The 15,665-nt window shown below is 40.7% G+C and overlaps 1 protein-coding gene and 1 non-coding gene across 3 annotated transcripts; one reads left to right on the top strand and one right to left on the bottom strand.

Annotated features, from left to right (window-relative positions):
- Nucleotides 1-4,207: 4,207 nt before the first annotated feature.
- ZNF200 (zinc finger protein 200) lies at nucleotides 4,208-15,047 on the top strand. Of its 2 annotated transcripts, none has more exons than XM_061152685.1 (5): nucleotides 4,208-4,370; nucleotides 5,101-5,427; nucleotides 6,179-6,270; nucleotides 6,576-6,699; nucleotides 12,777-15,047. In XM_061152685.1, the coding sequence occupies exons 2-5, from the start codon at nucleotides 5,181-5,183 to the stop codon at nucleotides 13,493-13,495; spliced, it is 1,182 nt and encodes a 393-aa protein (XP_061008668.1). In that variant the 5' UTR covers nucleotides 4,208-4,370; nucleotides 5,101-5,180; the 3' UTR covers nucleotides 13,496-15,047. The 2 variants fall into 2 exon arrangements, with proteins under 2 accessions (XP_061008668.1, XP_061008667.1); XM_061152684.1 differs by having other exon boundaries at nucleotides 4,210-4,370; nucleotides 12,774-15,046.
- Nucleotides 11,594-11,700, bottom strand: LOC133064112 (U6 spliceosomal RNA). The gene has a single exon (XR_009694586.1). It is a non-coding gene; the product is annotated as a U6 spliceosomal RNA (small nuclear RNA).
- Nucleotides 15,048-15,665: the final 618 nt, after the last annotated feature.

The following is a 15,665-nucleotide window of genomic DNA, read 5'->3' as shown; positions in this document are numbered from 1 at the left end:
TGACACAGCTCACGTGCCCTGTTTGCTCAGCTGTTCCCTGTGTTTGGCATTTACCCTGTGTTTGTTGTTACCAATTCTCCCTTGCTATCCTTCCATGAACAGCTTGGTGTATATCTTCTGCCACCTTCCCATACACATGTTCTTCCCTCCAATTATTCCTAAAACTGTTTCAGAATGTGAACTATTTGACAACACTTGCAGTGGTTGGCCATACAATCCTTCAGAAAGATTTTAAATGTTTCATGCCTGAAGCAGTGTTGATCACTTACAAAATTTGTGCTGATATGATAGAAATGTAATGAGATTTTACCTGTGTTTTATTTCATTACCTGAAATTAAGGATATAAATTTTTCCACATGAATTTCTACTTTTTTGCTTCATTCTGTCAACACACATATTTGATAAACAATTCATAATAGTAATAGTTTTAATTCAAGCCAAACTGAGGACTATAGCCTGGGAGACACAGACTTAAGAAATACTTGAATTGTGTCCCATAGAACCTCAAAATGGGGGGAGGCTCATATACGCAAAACCTCAAAGCTATCTAAGTTGTTTGTCAAGAATTATAATTGAAGCTGGCAAGAATAAGAGTGCTTATTAAGTAAGGACTGGTTGGGGTCCAAAATGGTTGCAAAGTTACAAGGGGAGACCTTGGCCCATTAGGTTGCAGCTGGCAGCTACTAGTAGATATTGTTCTGAGAACAGTTTGTGCTATCCTTGAGTTTGATACAGTTCAGAAAATCAAGGTTCTCAATGATGCAAGCACAAGTCTGAAATTAAATCACAATCACTATCCTCTCTATTTTGGATGCCTGAATCACAGTTTTATATCTCAGCAGAACAAGGAACACTGGGCTTCCCTGGTGGTCCAGTGATTAAGAATTTGCCTTGCAATGCAGGGGACATGGGTTCGATCCCTGGCCAGGAAGATTCCACATGCCGTGGGGCAACTAAGCCTATGCTCCACAACTATTGAGCCTGTGTGCTCTAGAGCCGGAGAGCTGTAACTACTGAGCCCACGGGCTGCAAATATTCAAGCCCAAGACACAGCAAGAAAAGCCACAATGAGAAGCTCAAACACTGTAACAAGAGAGTAATCCTCACTCCCAGCAATTACAGAAAAGCCCACGCACAGCAACAAAGGCCCAGCATGGCCAAAAAGTAATATTAATAAAAAAGAACAAAAAACATCAAACATGAGAGGTTTCAAACGAGGCAGATTAGCATGCACACAACTAGTTAGCATGACCCTGGTGTCTGGAAAGAGAACCTTTTTTTTTTTTTTTGAGAACCTCATCTTTAATGGAGTACTAGCATTGGCATTATGGGGGTGGGAGGGGAACATTTATCCCTATACTCAAAGATGACATTTTCAACAATATGGTAGCTGTATTCTTTTTTTTTTTTTTAATGGTTAAAGCATATGTACAATGTAAGTTAGACAAGCCATAAACAGGCTATTCTAATTAGCATAAAGTTCAAGCCAAATCATTTACAAGCAAGAATGACTTCCCCATACCTCAACATGTGAAAAACTGCTTGCATCAAGTCTATAAAAATGGTACAGTTCCTTTAACTACTTGCTATGTGGGATCCAGATGTTGAACAAGTTTTTGTAGTACTTTTACATAAATATTTTAAATATTAAATATTTGTATTTGTAGGATGTAACCTTCCCTGTCAGGTGGTTTTTTAAAATTGAGATATAATTCACATACCATAAAATGCATGCTTTTAAATACACAACTAAATGGGTTTTAGTATATCCACAATGTGTGGATCAACACTAATTCCACAACATTTTCATGACCCCCCAAACAAGCTTGCACCCATTAGCAGTCACTGGTCTTTCCCCTCTGCTCTCAGGCCCTGGCTATGACTAACATATTTTTTATCTCTACGGATTTGACTGTTCTGGACATTTCACATAAGAATTACAACATATGGTCTTGTGTGACTGGTTTCTTTGGCTCAGTACAGTGTGTCAAAAGTTCATCCATGTTGCTGCATGTATCACTGCTTTGTTCCTTTTTTACTGTTAAACAACTGATTATATGGATATACATCTTGTTAATCTGTTCCACAGACAAGTGGGTGGTTTTTACTTTTCAGCCAGTATGAACAATGCTATTTGTGTATAGGTTTTCGTTTCTCTTGGGTTTATACCTAGGAATGGAATTATTTGATCCTATAGTAATTCTTGATGCTTTTGAACTATTGTGTTGGAGAAGACTCTTCAGAGTCCCTTGGACTGCAAGGAGATCAAACCAGTCAATCCTAAAGGAAATCAGCCCTGAATATTCACTGGAAGGACTGATGCTGAAGATGAATCTCCAATAATTTGGTCACCTGATGAAAAAAACTGACTCATGAAAGAGACCCTGATGCTGGGAAAGATTGAGGGCAGGAGGAGAAGGGGATAACAGAGGATAAGATGGTTGGATGACATTACAGACTGGATGGACATGAGTTTGAGCAAGCTCTGGGAGTTGATGATGGACAGGGAGGCCTGGCATTCTGCAGTCCATGGGGCTGCGGAGTCGGAAATGACTGAGCAACTGAACTGAACTGATAACAATTCTATTTTGAAAGGCTGCCAAACTGTGGCTAACCATCTTTTCTTTCTTTCTTTCACCACACTGTCATGCATGCAATGTCTCAGTTCCCCGACCAGGAATGAAACCAATGGGCTGCCAGGGAATTCCCACTAAACATCTTTTCAAATGTCAATATCATTTAGCTTTCCTCCTCTATGGAATGGTTCCATGGCCTTTGCCTCAGTCTTCGGTCAGTTGGCAGGAACTCTGTATGCTGGGAATGCCTTATTCTTTACTCAACTTATCTTGCACAATTACATTCCAGTCTACCACTTGTTTGACTTTATCAATATTATTTTCTAAAATTTCCTTTTTTAATGCATTCTCACAAGTTTATATTCTACTCTAAGGCACCTCAGTTTCCTACTCTGCCTCAATATTAAACTTAGCGTTCTCGTAAATATTCTTTCATTGGCTATTAAATCCCAATTTGAGGGTATGTAAAGATAGAAGTCTTCCTTTTTGCAGGAAGAACAGACAACTATTGCTAGTACCAAGCTTAAAAGCCACCCTTTCATACAGGTCGACATATATTCAGATCAATTTTAGCATTTATTGTTCTATTTATGAACTCGTAGTTCAAACTATACAGCTTTGATTAAAGAAGGTTTTTGTTTCGTAATATTTATGTCTGGAAAGACAGATATTCTTTAACTTGTTGCTATACAGTTTTTTGTTTGTGTTTTTTCTTTTTTTTTCTTGCCACACAGTTTTGACAGTAGTCTCTTCATAACACATTTTAGACCATGGCTGAATCACCCAGTTTCCGTTAAGAAACGGGATTCCTTTATATTTTCATTTTAGTCATCCTGACTGACAATGACTTTACACAGAGAAATGAGGCAATCTCTCCTCTTGTGTGGCCCAAAATTTTGACCAATACCTCCCTGGAGAAAGAACGGAGTATGTGAACAAGGCAGAAAGAAAAGATAAACGGAGAACGGAAGCGGAATGGACAATTAGGATTCCTCAGGAAGTAAGATGGCCGGTCCAGACCGCAGTGTAGGAGTTGGCATACAGGGGAGGGGCGCGTCGCCCGGCTCTGGCCAACGGGCCGCCCCTACCGAAACAGACGGCTGTAACAGAACCCTAGACCCGACAGAGGCCAGAACCCACCACCAACTCACCGCCACCTCAGTTTTTTGATAGACCCCAGGTGCTGCGGCGGAAACTGCGGCGGCCTAGCACAGACCTTCCGGTCCTCCCGACAGCCCGCTTCCGGTCGAGCCCTGATCCTGCTCCGCCCCAACCGCTGAGCCTGACGATCTCCCATTGGCTGTGTGGCACCGAACTACATTTCCCAGCATCCCCTGTAGTTAGCCCTTCCGTACTTCGAGTGGTGCCAACCAGGTTTGGCGGGCTGGAGCTAGCCTTTAGCTTTCCGTCTCCCAGGTACAGCCGCAGAGAAAGCGGATGCTGCCAACCTAGCCTCCCTGCGGTCCTGAAAGTCCTGCTGGTCGGCCTCGAGCCTCGCCTTCTGAAGCGCAGACTGCCCGCTCCAAGCGAGGAGACCAGGCTTCCGCACCGGAAACGAGGCACCGGGCGTGACATCACGGCCGCCTAGGCACCCGGTCTCCCAGAAGGCACCGCGTCCCGGTCGTCCTCCCCAACTAACCGCAGCTCACACAAATAATAGCTGGCTGCCAGTGAGGACACCCCGAAGGGCGAGGGTTGGGCTGGGCCTCTCGCGCCTGGTTTCCCAGACTCTCCCTGAGTCTGGGTCCGGGGTTGTCCCCAGCGTGCGCCCAGGCACAGCAGAACCCCAGAAGGTGAGGGGCTCCGGGAGGGCGGGAACCAGACTGAGGCGGCCTCTAGGGAGCGAAACAGGGGCCATTGCTGGAGCGCACCCCAGCCAATGCCGCCAACTGGGCTTTGCAGTGAAGGTGCTGCTTGGCCAGTGGGAGAGGCTGCAGAGTGGGCCTGGCCCAGTGGGCCCTACTGGAATGCCCCCTGTCCCTCTTACAAGACTTTGAGGGCGGAAAAGAGTCGGCAGGCCACATGTAGACCCCTCATGCGGCATTGCGGTTGCTCCTTGGGCCAACTGCCCCCTGAAGGACATCCTAGGGCTGTCCAAGGGCTGCGGTGAGGCCAGATTCAGTGGCCAAGCTGACCTCTAACCAGATGCCCTCGTTATTGAACCTCGGATTTCCTGTCTTTTGGCCCGTTGCTTTTTTTTTTTTCCCAGCGTGAGTGGAACCACTTTTCCTAATGGAGTTTGCGCTTCACATTATCGTGAGGACGACCCTTGGCCTTCTGCCGGTTGTCTTTGCTCCCTTCTGTTTGGCCCTTGAGGTTTGGACATCTACTTCCTCCATTCGCAGGATATTCCTTTCGGGTCTTACTGAGAGTATCAGGTTCAGGGGTCTTCCTTTCAGTTGTGAGTTCCCTACCCCAGCTTATCTTTCCTTACTGATTTAGATTTCATGTGGCCTCACTGCCCAAGAAACATATTGGAGTAGAGGCATGCTCAGCCTGACCCATGGTTTCTCTCATCTACAGCTGACTGACAGGTTTTCTCCAGTAAGAGGTGGCTCTTGAAGCTCTGCAGAAACAAGTGTGGTGTGTTATTTCAAGGCACGATGGCTGCAAAAGTGGTCCCTATGCCCCCCAAGCCAAAGCGGTCCTTTATACTGAGAGTCCCTCCCAACTCCAAGCTGGGCCAAGACCTACTTCGAGATGCTACTAGTGGACCCAAGACCATCCACCAACTGGTTCTGGAGCACTTCCTCACCTTCTTGCCCAAGCCAAGCTTAGTCCAACCCAGTCAGAAAATCAAGGAGACCTTGGTTATTGTGAAGGATGTGAGTTCAGACCTTCAGAATAGAGGTAAGAAGCACATACTGTTTCACTAGAAGAAAGAGGGTGGTACTGGGGATTGAGCTAGGCTTCCATAGTAATAGTGAATTGAAGTTAGGAAGGTGGGTGTTGAAAAAAGGAGTTGATTCCAGTAAGTCAACATGCCAGAAAGAGGAAGGGAGTATTTTTTTTTCCTCAAGCTGGGTTTGAGTGATTTGCTAAGTGTGTGTAAAGCTATAGAATAGACTAACGTTTTTTGTAGTGTGACTTTTACTGATACATTTTGGGAGGGGGAATCTTTTTTTTCTTTTGCCATGACATGCAGCATGTGGGATCTTAGTTCCCCAACGAGGGATCGAATCTGCACCTCCTGCATTAGAAAGATGGAGTCTTATACACTGAACTGCCAGGGAAGCCTGGGGAATATGTTTTTAGGATAAAGAAATGTCAATGAATTACTGAATTGGCTTCAGCTTATGTGGAATCTTGTTAACTTTTGTGCTTGCTGTGGACATCTTCAGACTTTACCATACCCCAACCTTCCCCTTAGTGGTAATGGAAATTTAAAAGGTGCGTAGGAGAATCGTCTTGTTTTTAATGAAAAGACACCATGTAGGTTCAAGACCCTGTGGCTTGAGGCTTGACCTCTGACTGGGCTCGTAGGAGCAGAAAAAAGCTATGAGTTACCTACCGAAGGAATGATCTAGCTTCAAAATGTGGGTAGAATCTTTGTATTTGAGTCACTGACTTTTCTTTTAACTGCAGCTTCCTCTTTCCCCAGTGCAACCTCGTCCCTTAGTGACGCTTCTACCTAGAGAAGGAACCCAACAGAAACAGGAGACAGTATCTCTGTGTCTGAAATCTGAATCTGAGGTGGGTTCAGCTTTCCTGTTCACTGTTTGGGTGCATTGCCCTCTCTGCTCTCACAGTCCTCCCACATATAAAAACACACTCTAGGGAGTCAGCAGGGAGACTGGGCTCATTCTTCACTGCCTTCTTAGACAGTTGTGTTCTGTTTTTCCCCTGGCTTCTCTCTGACCCTGGCTTTCCAGTCTGCATGAGACTTGTAGATCCCTTTCACCATCCCTTCCCCAATCTTTTGGTCTCAGTCTTTCTTAACAGCGAGGCTGTCAAGGAACCTTTGTTACTAAGAGGAAGGGGGCCTGTTGTTCTTTCAGAAACTGGTGGTCTTTGAGGATTTGAATGTATTTCACTCCCAAGAAGAATGTGTAAGCCTGGATCCTGTTCAGCAGCCCACCTCAGAGATGGAAGAAGACAGCATTGGGGAGATGATGTTACTGGGTAAGAAATCAAGTCCCTTGTATGTTTAGATTGAAGGCTATGGGAAAAGCATGATTCTGTTTCATCTCAATTTTTTTTTTTTGAGACACTGGTCACACCAGCTAAGTACATGTTCTTACATGCATATTTATGTTTTATTCTATGTGGCAGAGCCTTCTCCAGCTGAGAGTGGCCATTTTTTCCTGTATCTTTGGGGCAGCAAGGGTGGAGGGCATCTCTCCTGGTAATCAAGACCTGCGGCTGATGTGCTAACATCACACATTTAAACAGAAAGCACATGCATACTGTTTCTGAATCCACCTTCTGCATCTAGTGGTATTCTCTCAACAGATACATTTTACATCACTGTTTTCATTGGACCCTTGACTAATTCTATTTTAAGTCTTATTTTGTCATTGGTGTTCAATAGCTGTTAAGCCTACTAGTGTAAGAGAAAATATACCCCATTTTTGATGGAAGTATTATCTAGCATTTGTTAAACACATGTATGCTAGTATGTGCTAGACACTATTCTAAGTACTTTACATGCATTTATTATCGCATGTAATTCTCATGATAGCACTGTGGGGTATAGGAATCATTATTATGTTAATAGATGATGGAACTGAAGTAGAGAAAAGTTAAATTTGCTGAAGGTCACACAGCAGTAAGTAGTAGAGAAGGGATTTTTTTTTTTTTAATGTTTATTTATTTGGCTGCATCAAGTCTTGCAGCATGTGAACTCTTAGTTGCCGCATGTGGTATCTAGTTCCCTGACAAGGACTGAATCCTTGACAAGGGCCCCCTGTATTGGGAGGACAAACTCTTAGCCACTAAACCACCAGGGAAGTCCCACCATTATCATCTTTAATGGGAAACACTGAGAGGCATTCCCACTAGAATTGGGATACAACAACGAAGCCCACTGTCACTACCACTATTTAACATTGTGTTTTGGGTGGCCTCCCTGGTGGCTCAGACGGTAAAGAGTCTGCCTGCAATGCAGGAGTCCTGGGTTCAACCCCTGGGTTGGGAAGATCCCCTGGAGAAGGGAATGGCTACCCACTCTAGTATTCTTGCCTGGAGAATCCCATGGATAGAGGAGTCTAGCAGGCTATAGTCTATGGGGTTGCAAAGAGTCGGACACGACTGAGCAACTGATACTTTCCCTTTCTTTTCAGGTGTTAGCTAGTACAGTTAAATGAGAAAGAAACTAAACATACAAGAATTTAAGAGAAAGATAAAACTACATCTATTTACATATGATATAAATGTGTAGCTGGAAAATTCTAGAGAATGTATGAAAACTTATTACATATAATAGGTGTATTCAGTAAGGCAATGAGATGTAAAATTTTTATACAGAAATCATTTATGGAAACACAGTCATTTAGAACAGAGGTCCCCAACCTCCAGGATCTAATGCCTGATGATCTGAGATGGGGCTGATGTAAAGTGCACAATAAATGTAATGTGCTTGAATCATCCTGAAACCCCACCCTCCTACCCAAAGGGTACATGGAAAAATTATCTTCCCATGAACCTGGTCCCTGGTTCCAGAAAGGTTGGAGACAAGTGATTTAGAAGATATGCATTAGGAACAAAAAAAGATCAAGCGTCTAGAAATAAACTTAAGAAATGTGCAAAAATGATGAGGAAAATGAAACACTTCTAAAGGTCACAAAAGTAAATTTGAATGAATGGAAAGAAATATCATGTTCTTGGTTGGAAAGATTTAATATTAAAAAGGTCAGTTCTCCCCAAATTAATTTATGAATTCAATGTAGTCCCTTTACTAAAACCAATAGGATTTTTCCCCCTGGAACTGGACAGTCTGATTTCAAATTCAAGTGGAAAAATAACTGCAAGTAACCAGGAAAATTGGAAAGAAGAGCAGTGGGGCAGGAGAGTTATAGCGTACCAGATGTTTAAGCAGCCTCTAAAACCTGTCATGAAAACAATATAGAGTTTGGGCATGTGAGTAGCTGGACCAATGGGATGGAATAAGAAGTGCAGAAATAGCTTCAAATACACATGGGGATTTAGTTTGTGATAAAGTTGGAATCCCCTGTCAGCAAGGTAAAGAGGGACTTTTTGATAAAAGGTCCAGTGAAAACTTAGCCTCTTGGTGAGTCATATCTTACTTTGCACATCAAGAACACCAGGTGGGTCAAAGATTTTACATGTTTTTTTAAAAACAATTAGAGCATGTAGGTGAATTCCTTTATAACCATGGGATAAGATGACTTTTCTAATAAAGACTCAAAAATCCAGAAGTCTTTTAAAGAAAAGATCAATAAGGTAAATACATAAAAATTTAAAAACTTTTTATCGCTTCTTGGCCTTTTGGCTAAGATCATGTGTAAAAATTTTAAAACTTTTTATGACAAAATAAATATTTAAACAAAGTGCAGTAAATTTTAGGTACATACATGACTACTGGAAAAACCATAGCTTTGACTAGATGGACCTTTGTCAACAAAGTAACGTCTCTGCTTTTTAATATGCTGTCTAGGTTGGTCATAGCTTTTCTTCCAAGGAGTAAGTGTCTTTTAATTTCATGGCCACTGTCACCGTCTGCAGTGATTTTGGAGCCCAAGAAAATGAAGTCTGTCATTGTTTCCCCATCTGTTTGCCATGAAGTGATGGGACCAGATGCCATGATCTTAAGTTTTTTGAATGTTGAGTTTTAAGCCAACTTTTTCACTCTCCTTTTTCACTTTCATCAAGAGGCTCTTTAGTTCTTCTTTGCTTTCTGCCGTAAGGGTGGTGCCATCTGCATATCTGAGGTTATTGATATTTCTCCTGGCAGTCTTAATTTCGACTTGTGCTTCATCCAGACCAGCATTTCGCATGATGTACTCTGCATATAAGTTAAATAAGCAGGGTGACAATATACAGCCTCGACATACTCCTTTCCCAATTTGGAACCAGTCTGTTGTTCCATGTCTGGTTCTAACTGTTGCTTCTTGACCTGCATACAGATTTCTCAGGAGGCATTTAAGTGGTCTGGTATTCCCATCTCTTTTAAGAATTTTCCAGTTTGTTGTGAGCCACACAGTCAAAGGCTTCAGCATAGTCAATAAAGCAGAAGTAAATGTTTTTCTGGAATTCTCTTGGTTTTTCTATGGTCCACCAGATGTTGGCAATTTGATCTCTGATTTCTCTGTTTTTTCTAAATCCAACTTGAACATCTGGAAGTTCTCAGTTCACATACTGTTGAAGCCTAGCTTAGAGAATTTTGAGCATTACTTTGCTAGCATGTGAGATGAATACAACTGTGGAGTTGAACATTCTTTGGCATTGCCTTTCTTTCTTTGGGATTGGAATGAGACAGGGATTAGAGTAAGGCTTTTCAGTGTAATTTTCGTATTTTGATTTAGAGCCATATAAATATATCAGCTACTAAAATTCTCTATTTTTAAAGTTAGTACAATAAAGGAATGTTAAATGCAGTTGAGTTTCAGTTAATTGTTCTCAAAACAATTAGTTCTTTAATTTAACCTAATGTTTTTATGAAAAGGGTTAGGGAGAATGAATATTGGAAAAAAGGGTGAACCAAAATATGATTTGTATTTAGAAAATTTTAAAGGATCAATTAAAACATTATGATATTTAATAGTTTTACAGTAGGTCAGTAGGAATAAATATTTAACTATCAGCAGCATTCTTAAACAAAATAATGAGAGCGCTCCTTCAGAATGACTATAAAATAGGAGTAAAATAGATGTTTTATATGGTAAATAGAAGAGATTTTTTGAATATTGGAGAGAAACAGGTCTAAATGGGAAAACTAAAATCATGTAAAGATATCAGTGTTCTCCAGACTTATACTGTAAATGTACTCTGTCAAATTGGTGAAAGAAGTGAATGTTCTGACTAACCCTACCAATATTAGACATGTTACGAACAACAAACCGTGTGATACTAAACTTCAACAGTATCAGAGTTAAATAAAAATAAGTTATAAAAGAATGGCCAGAAAACAATAGAAATTTATTGGATTTTAAAAGACTGATTTTCTTGTTTTAAGTTGTGGGGTTATTATAGAGAAAGACTTTAATTTAAAAAATATATCAGTGATAAAGAGATTTAAAATATATGCAATTTATGTATTATTTGTATTTATTTTATTTTTGGCTCCACTGGGTCTTGGTTGCTGCAGGCAGGCTTTCTCTGGTTGCAGTGCTCAGACTTCCCAATGCAGCGTCTTCTTCTCTTGTTGCAGAGCATGGACTGTAGGGTGCTTGGGCTCAGTAGTTGTGGTGCATAGGCTTAGTTGCTCCTTGGCATGTGAGATCTTCCTGGACTAGGGATTGAACCCATGTCCCCTGCATTGGCAGGTAGATTCTCAATCCCTGGATCACCAGGGAAGTCCTATAAAATTTATTTAAATTTATAAAAGTGACAGCCAATATATAAATTATTAGTTTGCAATAATCAAAGTGCAAAATAAAGCTACAATGAGAAGCCATTCTATACCTATTAAATAAATATTTGAAAATTATATCTACTACCAGCAAGATTAGTTAAAATTGATACCTAGCCACATGTTGATGGCTATATTGAAATCTGTAGAGTTCCTTTGGAAAGCAGTATGTCAGTTCATATCAAGAGCTGTGATAAAAAAAATTTGTCCTGTGCTTTAGCCCAACATTTTCATTATCCTAAGGGAATCATTAAATGAATAATTTTAAAAGAAAGAAATCTATTGGCGTGAAAGTGCTAAATCCAGCAGAGATTCAGATTCTGGCTTTAGGATCAGTCACATTATTTAAAGTGGTTGATTTCATCCTTTAATTTCATAAGTTGCCCAGAGTCAGACAAAGTCCCTTGTCATTCCATCTGTTCATAGCATACTTTTTTTTTTTTTTGCTTTGTTACCTAGTCTTTGTGATCTGGTGGGTTTTTTTTTTTTCCTATGGAACCCTTCACAAATTTGCGTGTCATCCTTGCGCAGGGGCCATGCTAGTCTTCTCTGTATCGTTCCCATTTTAGTATATGTGCTGCCGGAGCAAGCGCTGTAATCTGTTATTTTACACAGACTTTTTTGGGAAATACAAGTCCTAAGTATACAGCTCAGATTTCCACAAAATGAACACATTTGTCTAAAATTTATCTAAAATCAACTAATACCCCAGATATCCCTCTTGTGGTCCTGCTCAGTCATTAGTTTCCATTCTCCCCCCAAAAATGACAACCATTGGGAGGTGGGAGGGGGGGATTGGGATGGGGAATACGTGTAAATCTATGGCTGATTCATATCAATGTATGACAAAACCCACTGAAATGTTGTGAAGTAATTAGCCTCCAACTAATAAAAAAATTAAAAAAAAAAAATGACAACCATTGACTTCTACCATAGTTTTCATTTTATCAATTGTAGTAGTTTTTTTTTTTAATGTAGATCATTTTTTCTTTTTGGCTACACTGTGCAGTATGCAGGATCTTTAATCCCCTGACCAGGGATCAAACTCAGTGGAAGCACAGCTTCTTAACCACTGGATTGCCAGGAAAGTTTATTGTAGTAATGCTTTCATGTCCAAAAAAATAATACACTGTGTGAAAATACTTTGCCTCCTTTAGTTGTGGTCGTTTGAATTGTTTGCAGTTGTTCACTATATTAGATGTTATAATATTAGCTAATACTATAATATAGTGAAAACCTGGAAGTAACTCATCTAACCATTTACTTACTAGTCTCCTAAAGATTGCAAGTAGTACCTTTTAATATTTATGTCCTTCACCCCCTGGTCCTTATTAGCTCAGTGATTTACACATAATATAAGATCAGTATGAACTTGTTGAGTAATTGGTGCCTATTCAGAAAACAAACATGGAAATCTTTCAGTCTAGTTCCACACATTTCATTTAAAAAAAAAGAGAAAAAGAGGACTATGTGCTTGCATTATGGGTAAGGGAAGATTTATCAGTCATGTATCCCACCCTCAATAAGGGTGAGGAAGTGTAGATGGCAACTGCCTGCCAGTCAGATTTCTGACTTTCGAGGTTATGGTCTCATGAGAAATCTAACTTGGGTTTTCCTGCGTGGTATCATGTCCCTCAAAAATGATTAGATTTTCTCTCTGTTTCAGCAGTCAGTGGCAATAATCCTGAGGGTGAAGAGCTTCAGACGGAACCTGTAGAGGATGAAGATCATAGAGAAGAGTCTTCAGATTGTGATGAAATGGATTGTGCCATGGTCCCTAAGCAGTCTCCAGATTGCCAAAAAGAAGAAAGATTAAATACATCTATTCCAAAGGAAAGGAAAATGAGAAATCTTTTAGTTACCATTGAAAATGATACTCCTTTAGAGGAACTCTCAAAATATGTGGATATTAATGTTATCGCACTTACCCGAAATCGTAGGACAAGAAGATGGTATACTTGTCCGCTGTGTGGGAAACAGTTTAATGAGAGTTCTTACCTTATTTCCCACCAGAGGACTCACACTGGAGAAAAGCCCTATGACTGCAGTCACTGTGGGAAAAGCTTTAATCATAAAACAAACCTTAATAAGCATGAGAGAATCCACACAGGAGAGAAACCTTATTCATGTTCTCAGTGTGGGAAAAACTTCCGTCAGAATTCTCATCGAAGTCGCCATGAAGGAATCCATATAAGGGAAAAGATATTTAAGTGTCCAGAATGTGGGAAAACCTTCCCAGAAAACAGAGAGTTTGTTGTTCACTTGCAGAGTCACAAGACCAAGAGGCCATATGGTTGTAAAAAGTGTGGGAGAAGATTTGGTCGGCTGTCGAACTGCACCCGGCATGAAAAAACCCACTCAGCATGTAAAACCCGAAAACAGAAGTGACATCAGGGAAAGGTCTGATGGTACCACCTCAAACTGAAATATTCCATAAATAATTCTGAATTGCCAGGCTGTCTGAAAAGATACAGATAAAACCTCGTTATAGCCAAAATCAGATAAATATTCAAGTTTGCCGAAACCTCAAGTTTTTAGAAAATTCGCAGGGGAAACAAAACATCCTCAAGGGCTATACCTCAGTTAGCAACCAGGCTTTTTAGACTAAAGAGCTTTCTTTTGTGAACTTATGCAACGATGTACAGCTCACAGATCCCTTTCCCAAAAAAGGCTTTGAAATAGGAGTCTGGGGGCTGCTTACCTTAAGGTGAAGACTGACAAGTGTACTGAAAGTATCAGGATATTCCATTCCCCCCCCTACATAGGAATTCACACCTGAGAAATAATGTAAAGATCCTTATCTGAAACTGTTCCCCTAAAAGAACCAAACTACTGACTTGTTAATAAGAACAGATTCTATCAGCCATTCATATCACCATCTAAAGATACCCTGAAAGCTTGAGAGATGAAAGGGATTGTTTACTTTGGAATATAGGAAAACACAGCAACTGAATGTCAAAGACTTATTCCATCATTTGTATGTGATCTAAAAACTAATGATCAATTTCAATAACTCTTGCAGTTTGTGGTGAAAAGAGACGTTTACAGAAATCCTCTTCACAGTGTAATTTAAAAGTGTCTGCTGTTCTTACTGTATTTTGTCCAGCTGTTAATTGCTCAAACAGCTCTCTCATGCCTTTGCCTTGCCGGAAGAAGTTTGGGTCACTCAAGCCTGGCCACCCAGCCCCGCTTCTGGAAAAACTTATGAATTTTGTCCCTCTGTTGAGTCAGGAAAACCTGCCAGGAGGAAACCCCAGGATCCTGCAGAGGGGGAGGAGGACATTGGCTTGGATCTGTGGCTGGTCAATAACCTTGCCATGTGTGTAGTTCCCATCAGACCGTTGGCAATGGGTGGTCACTACCTCACAAGCATAGTGTTTTACTTTTAGAAATTATCTCTCCAGTGGCTCACTCACATTACCCCTCAGGAGATAGGGTTCCAGCGTCCTCACTGTAGTGGACATTTGTTCTCTGTGGCTTCCTGGTACCCACAGTTCCTGACTTGTCTGCCAGAAGCAAGGCCAGTGGTGCCTTCACAGGACCAATCCTGTGGTGTGTCATTTTCAGATTCTCCATCAGTCTTGCTCCTCTTAGATTTCCTTAGGTTTTAAATTGGTATCTGTATTGGAACAGGCTAAATCCTGTACACTTATGGTGGAAAATTACCTTTACACGTTTTGTTCCCATCCAGAAACCTACCTTCCATTGATTAGAGTATTCTGAGTACGGTTTTTCCTAATTTTCTTGCGGTAAGTTCTACACAAAACAAAATTTTGTTTTTGTAAATAGTTTTTTTTTTTTTTCATTGTATTTTTCTAGTTGGTTATTGCTCTTGCATAGGAAAGTTATTTTTAATTATATATTTGCAAAACTAGCTACTTCTCTGAATGTAATTTTCAGTAATTTCTCAGTTCTGTTAAAATTTGTGATTAAAAATTATACTATCTATAAGTAATAGTTTTGTTTCTTCCTTTCTGCCTGTTGCTCTTTTTTGTTGTTGTTACATTTAAAATAAGTTGTTCTAAACTTTGTTGTTGTGCAAAGCATACTAAGAGAAGGATGTTTTATGATACAGTTGTCTTGAGTCGTAGTCAAAAATAGAAGAAACCCCAACACTTAAAAGCCACATCAAAACAGGCCTTTATCCATGTTGTGTATTTCAAGCCTACTGTACCCTTTAAAATAAGGGACAAAACTGGCTGTCAGCGTTATTCTCTTACTCATTTGCAATTCTGGCCCAGGTTTACCCAGTTATCATGCAGAGGGACCCACGTGCATGCCCAGAAAACTTAAAAGGCTAAATGACTGTCAGACAGAAAAGGGAGATGAGGTCCCAGGGGTGAGTGGGTCCTGTCCCCTGCCCAAGGGTTGGGCCCAAGACATTTGGGTGGGTGACACTCTCAGGACCCAAACTCCTTCTCCACACCCAGCAAATGCCTTCTGTGCCCCACATGTAGAGTGTGCAAAGTCAAGTTACCAGTACACCCCGAGAAGCTGTTAGTAATTTTAAAAGCAATTGGATAAAATAGTATATAGGTAATGTATTGTTGGGCCTGTA

The sequence above is a fragment of the Dama dama genome, chromosome 10 (genome assembly GCF_033118175.1).
Source record: "Dama dama isolate Ldn47 chromosome 10, ASM3311817v1, whole genome shotgun sequence".
Lineage (NCBI taxonomy): Eukaryota > Metazoa > Chordata > Mammalia > Artiodactyla > Cervidae > Dama > Dama dama.
Note: the sequence above shows the minus strand (reverse complement) of the source record. Positions and strands in the feature narration are given on the sequence as shown.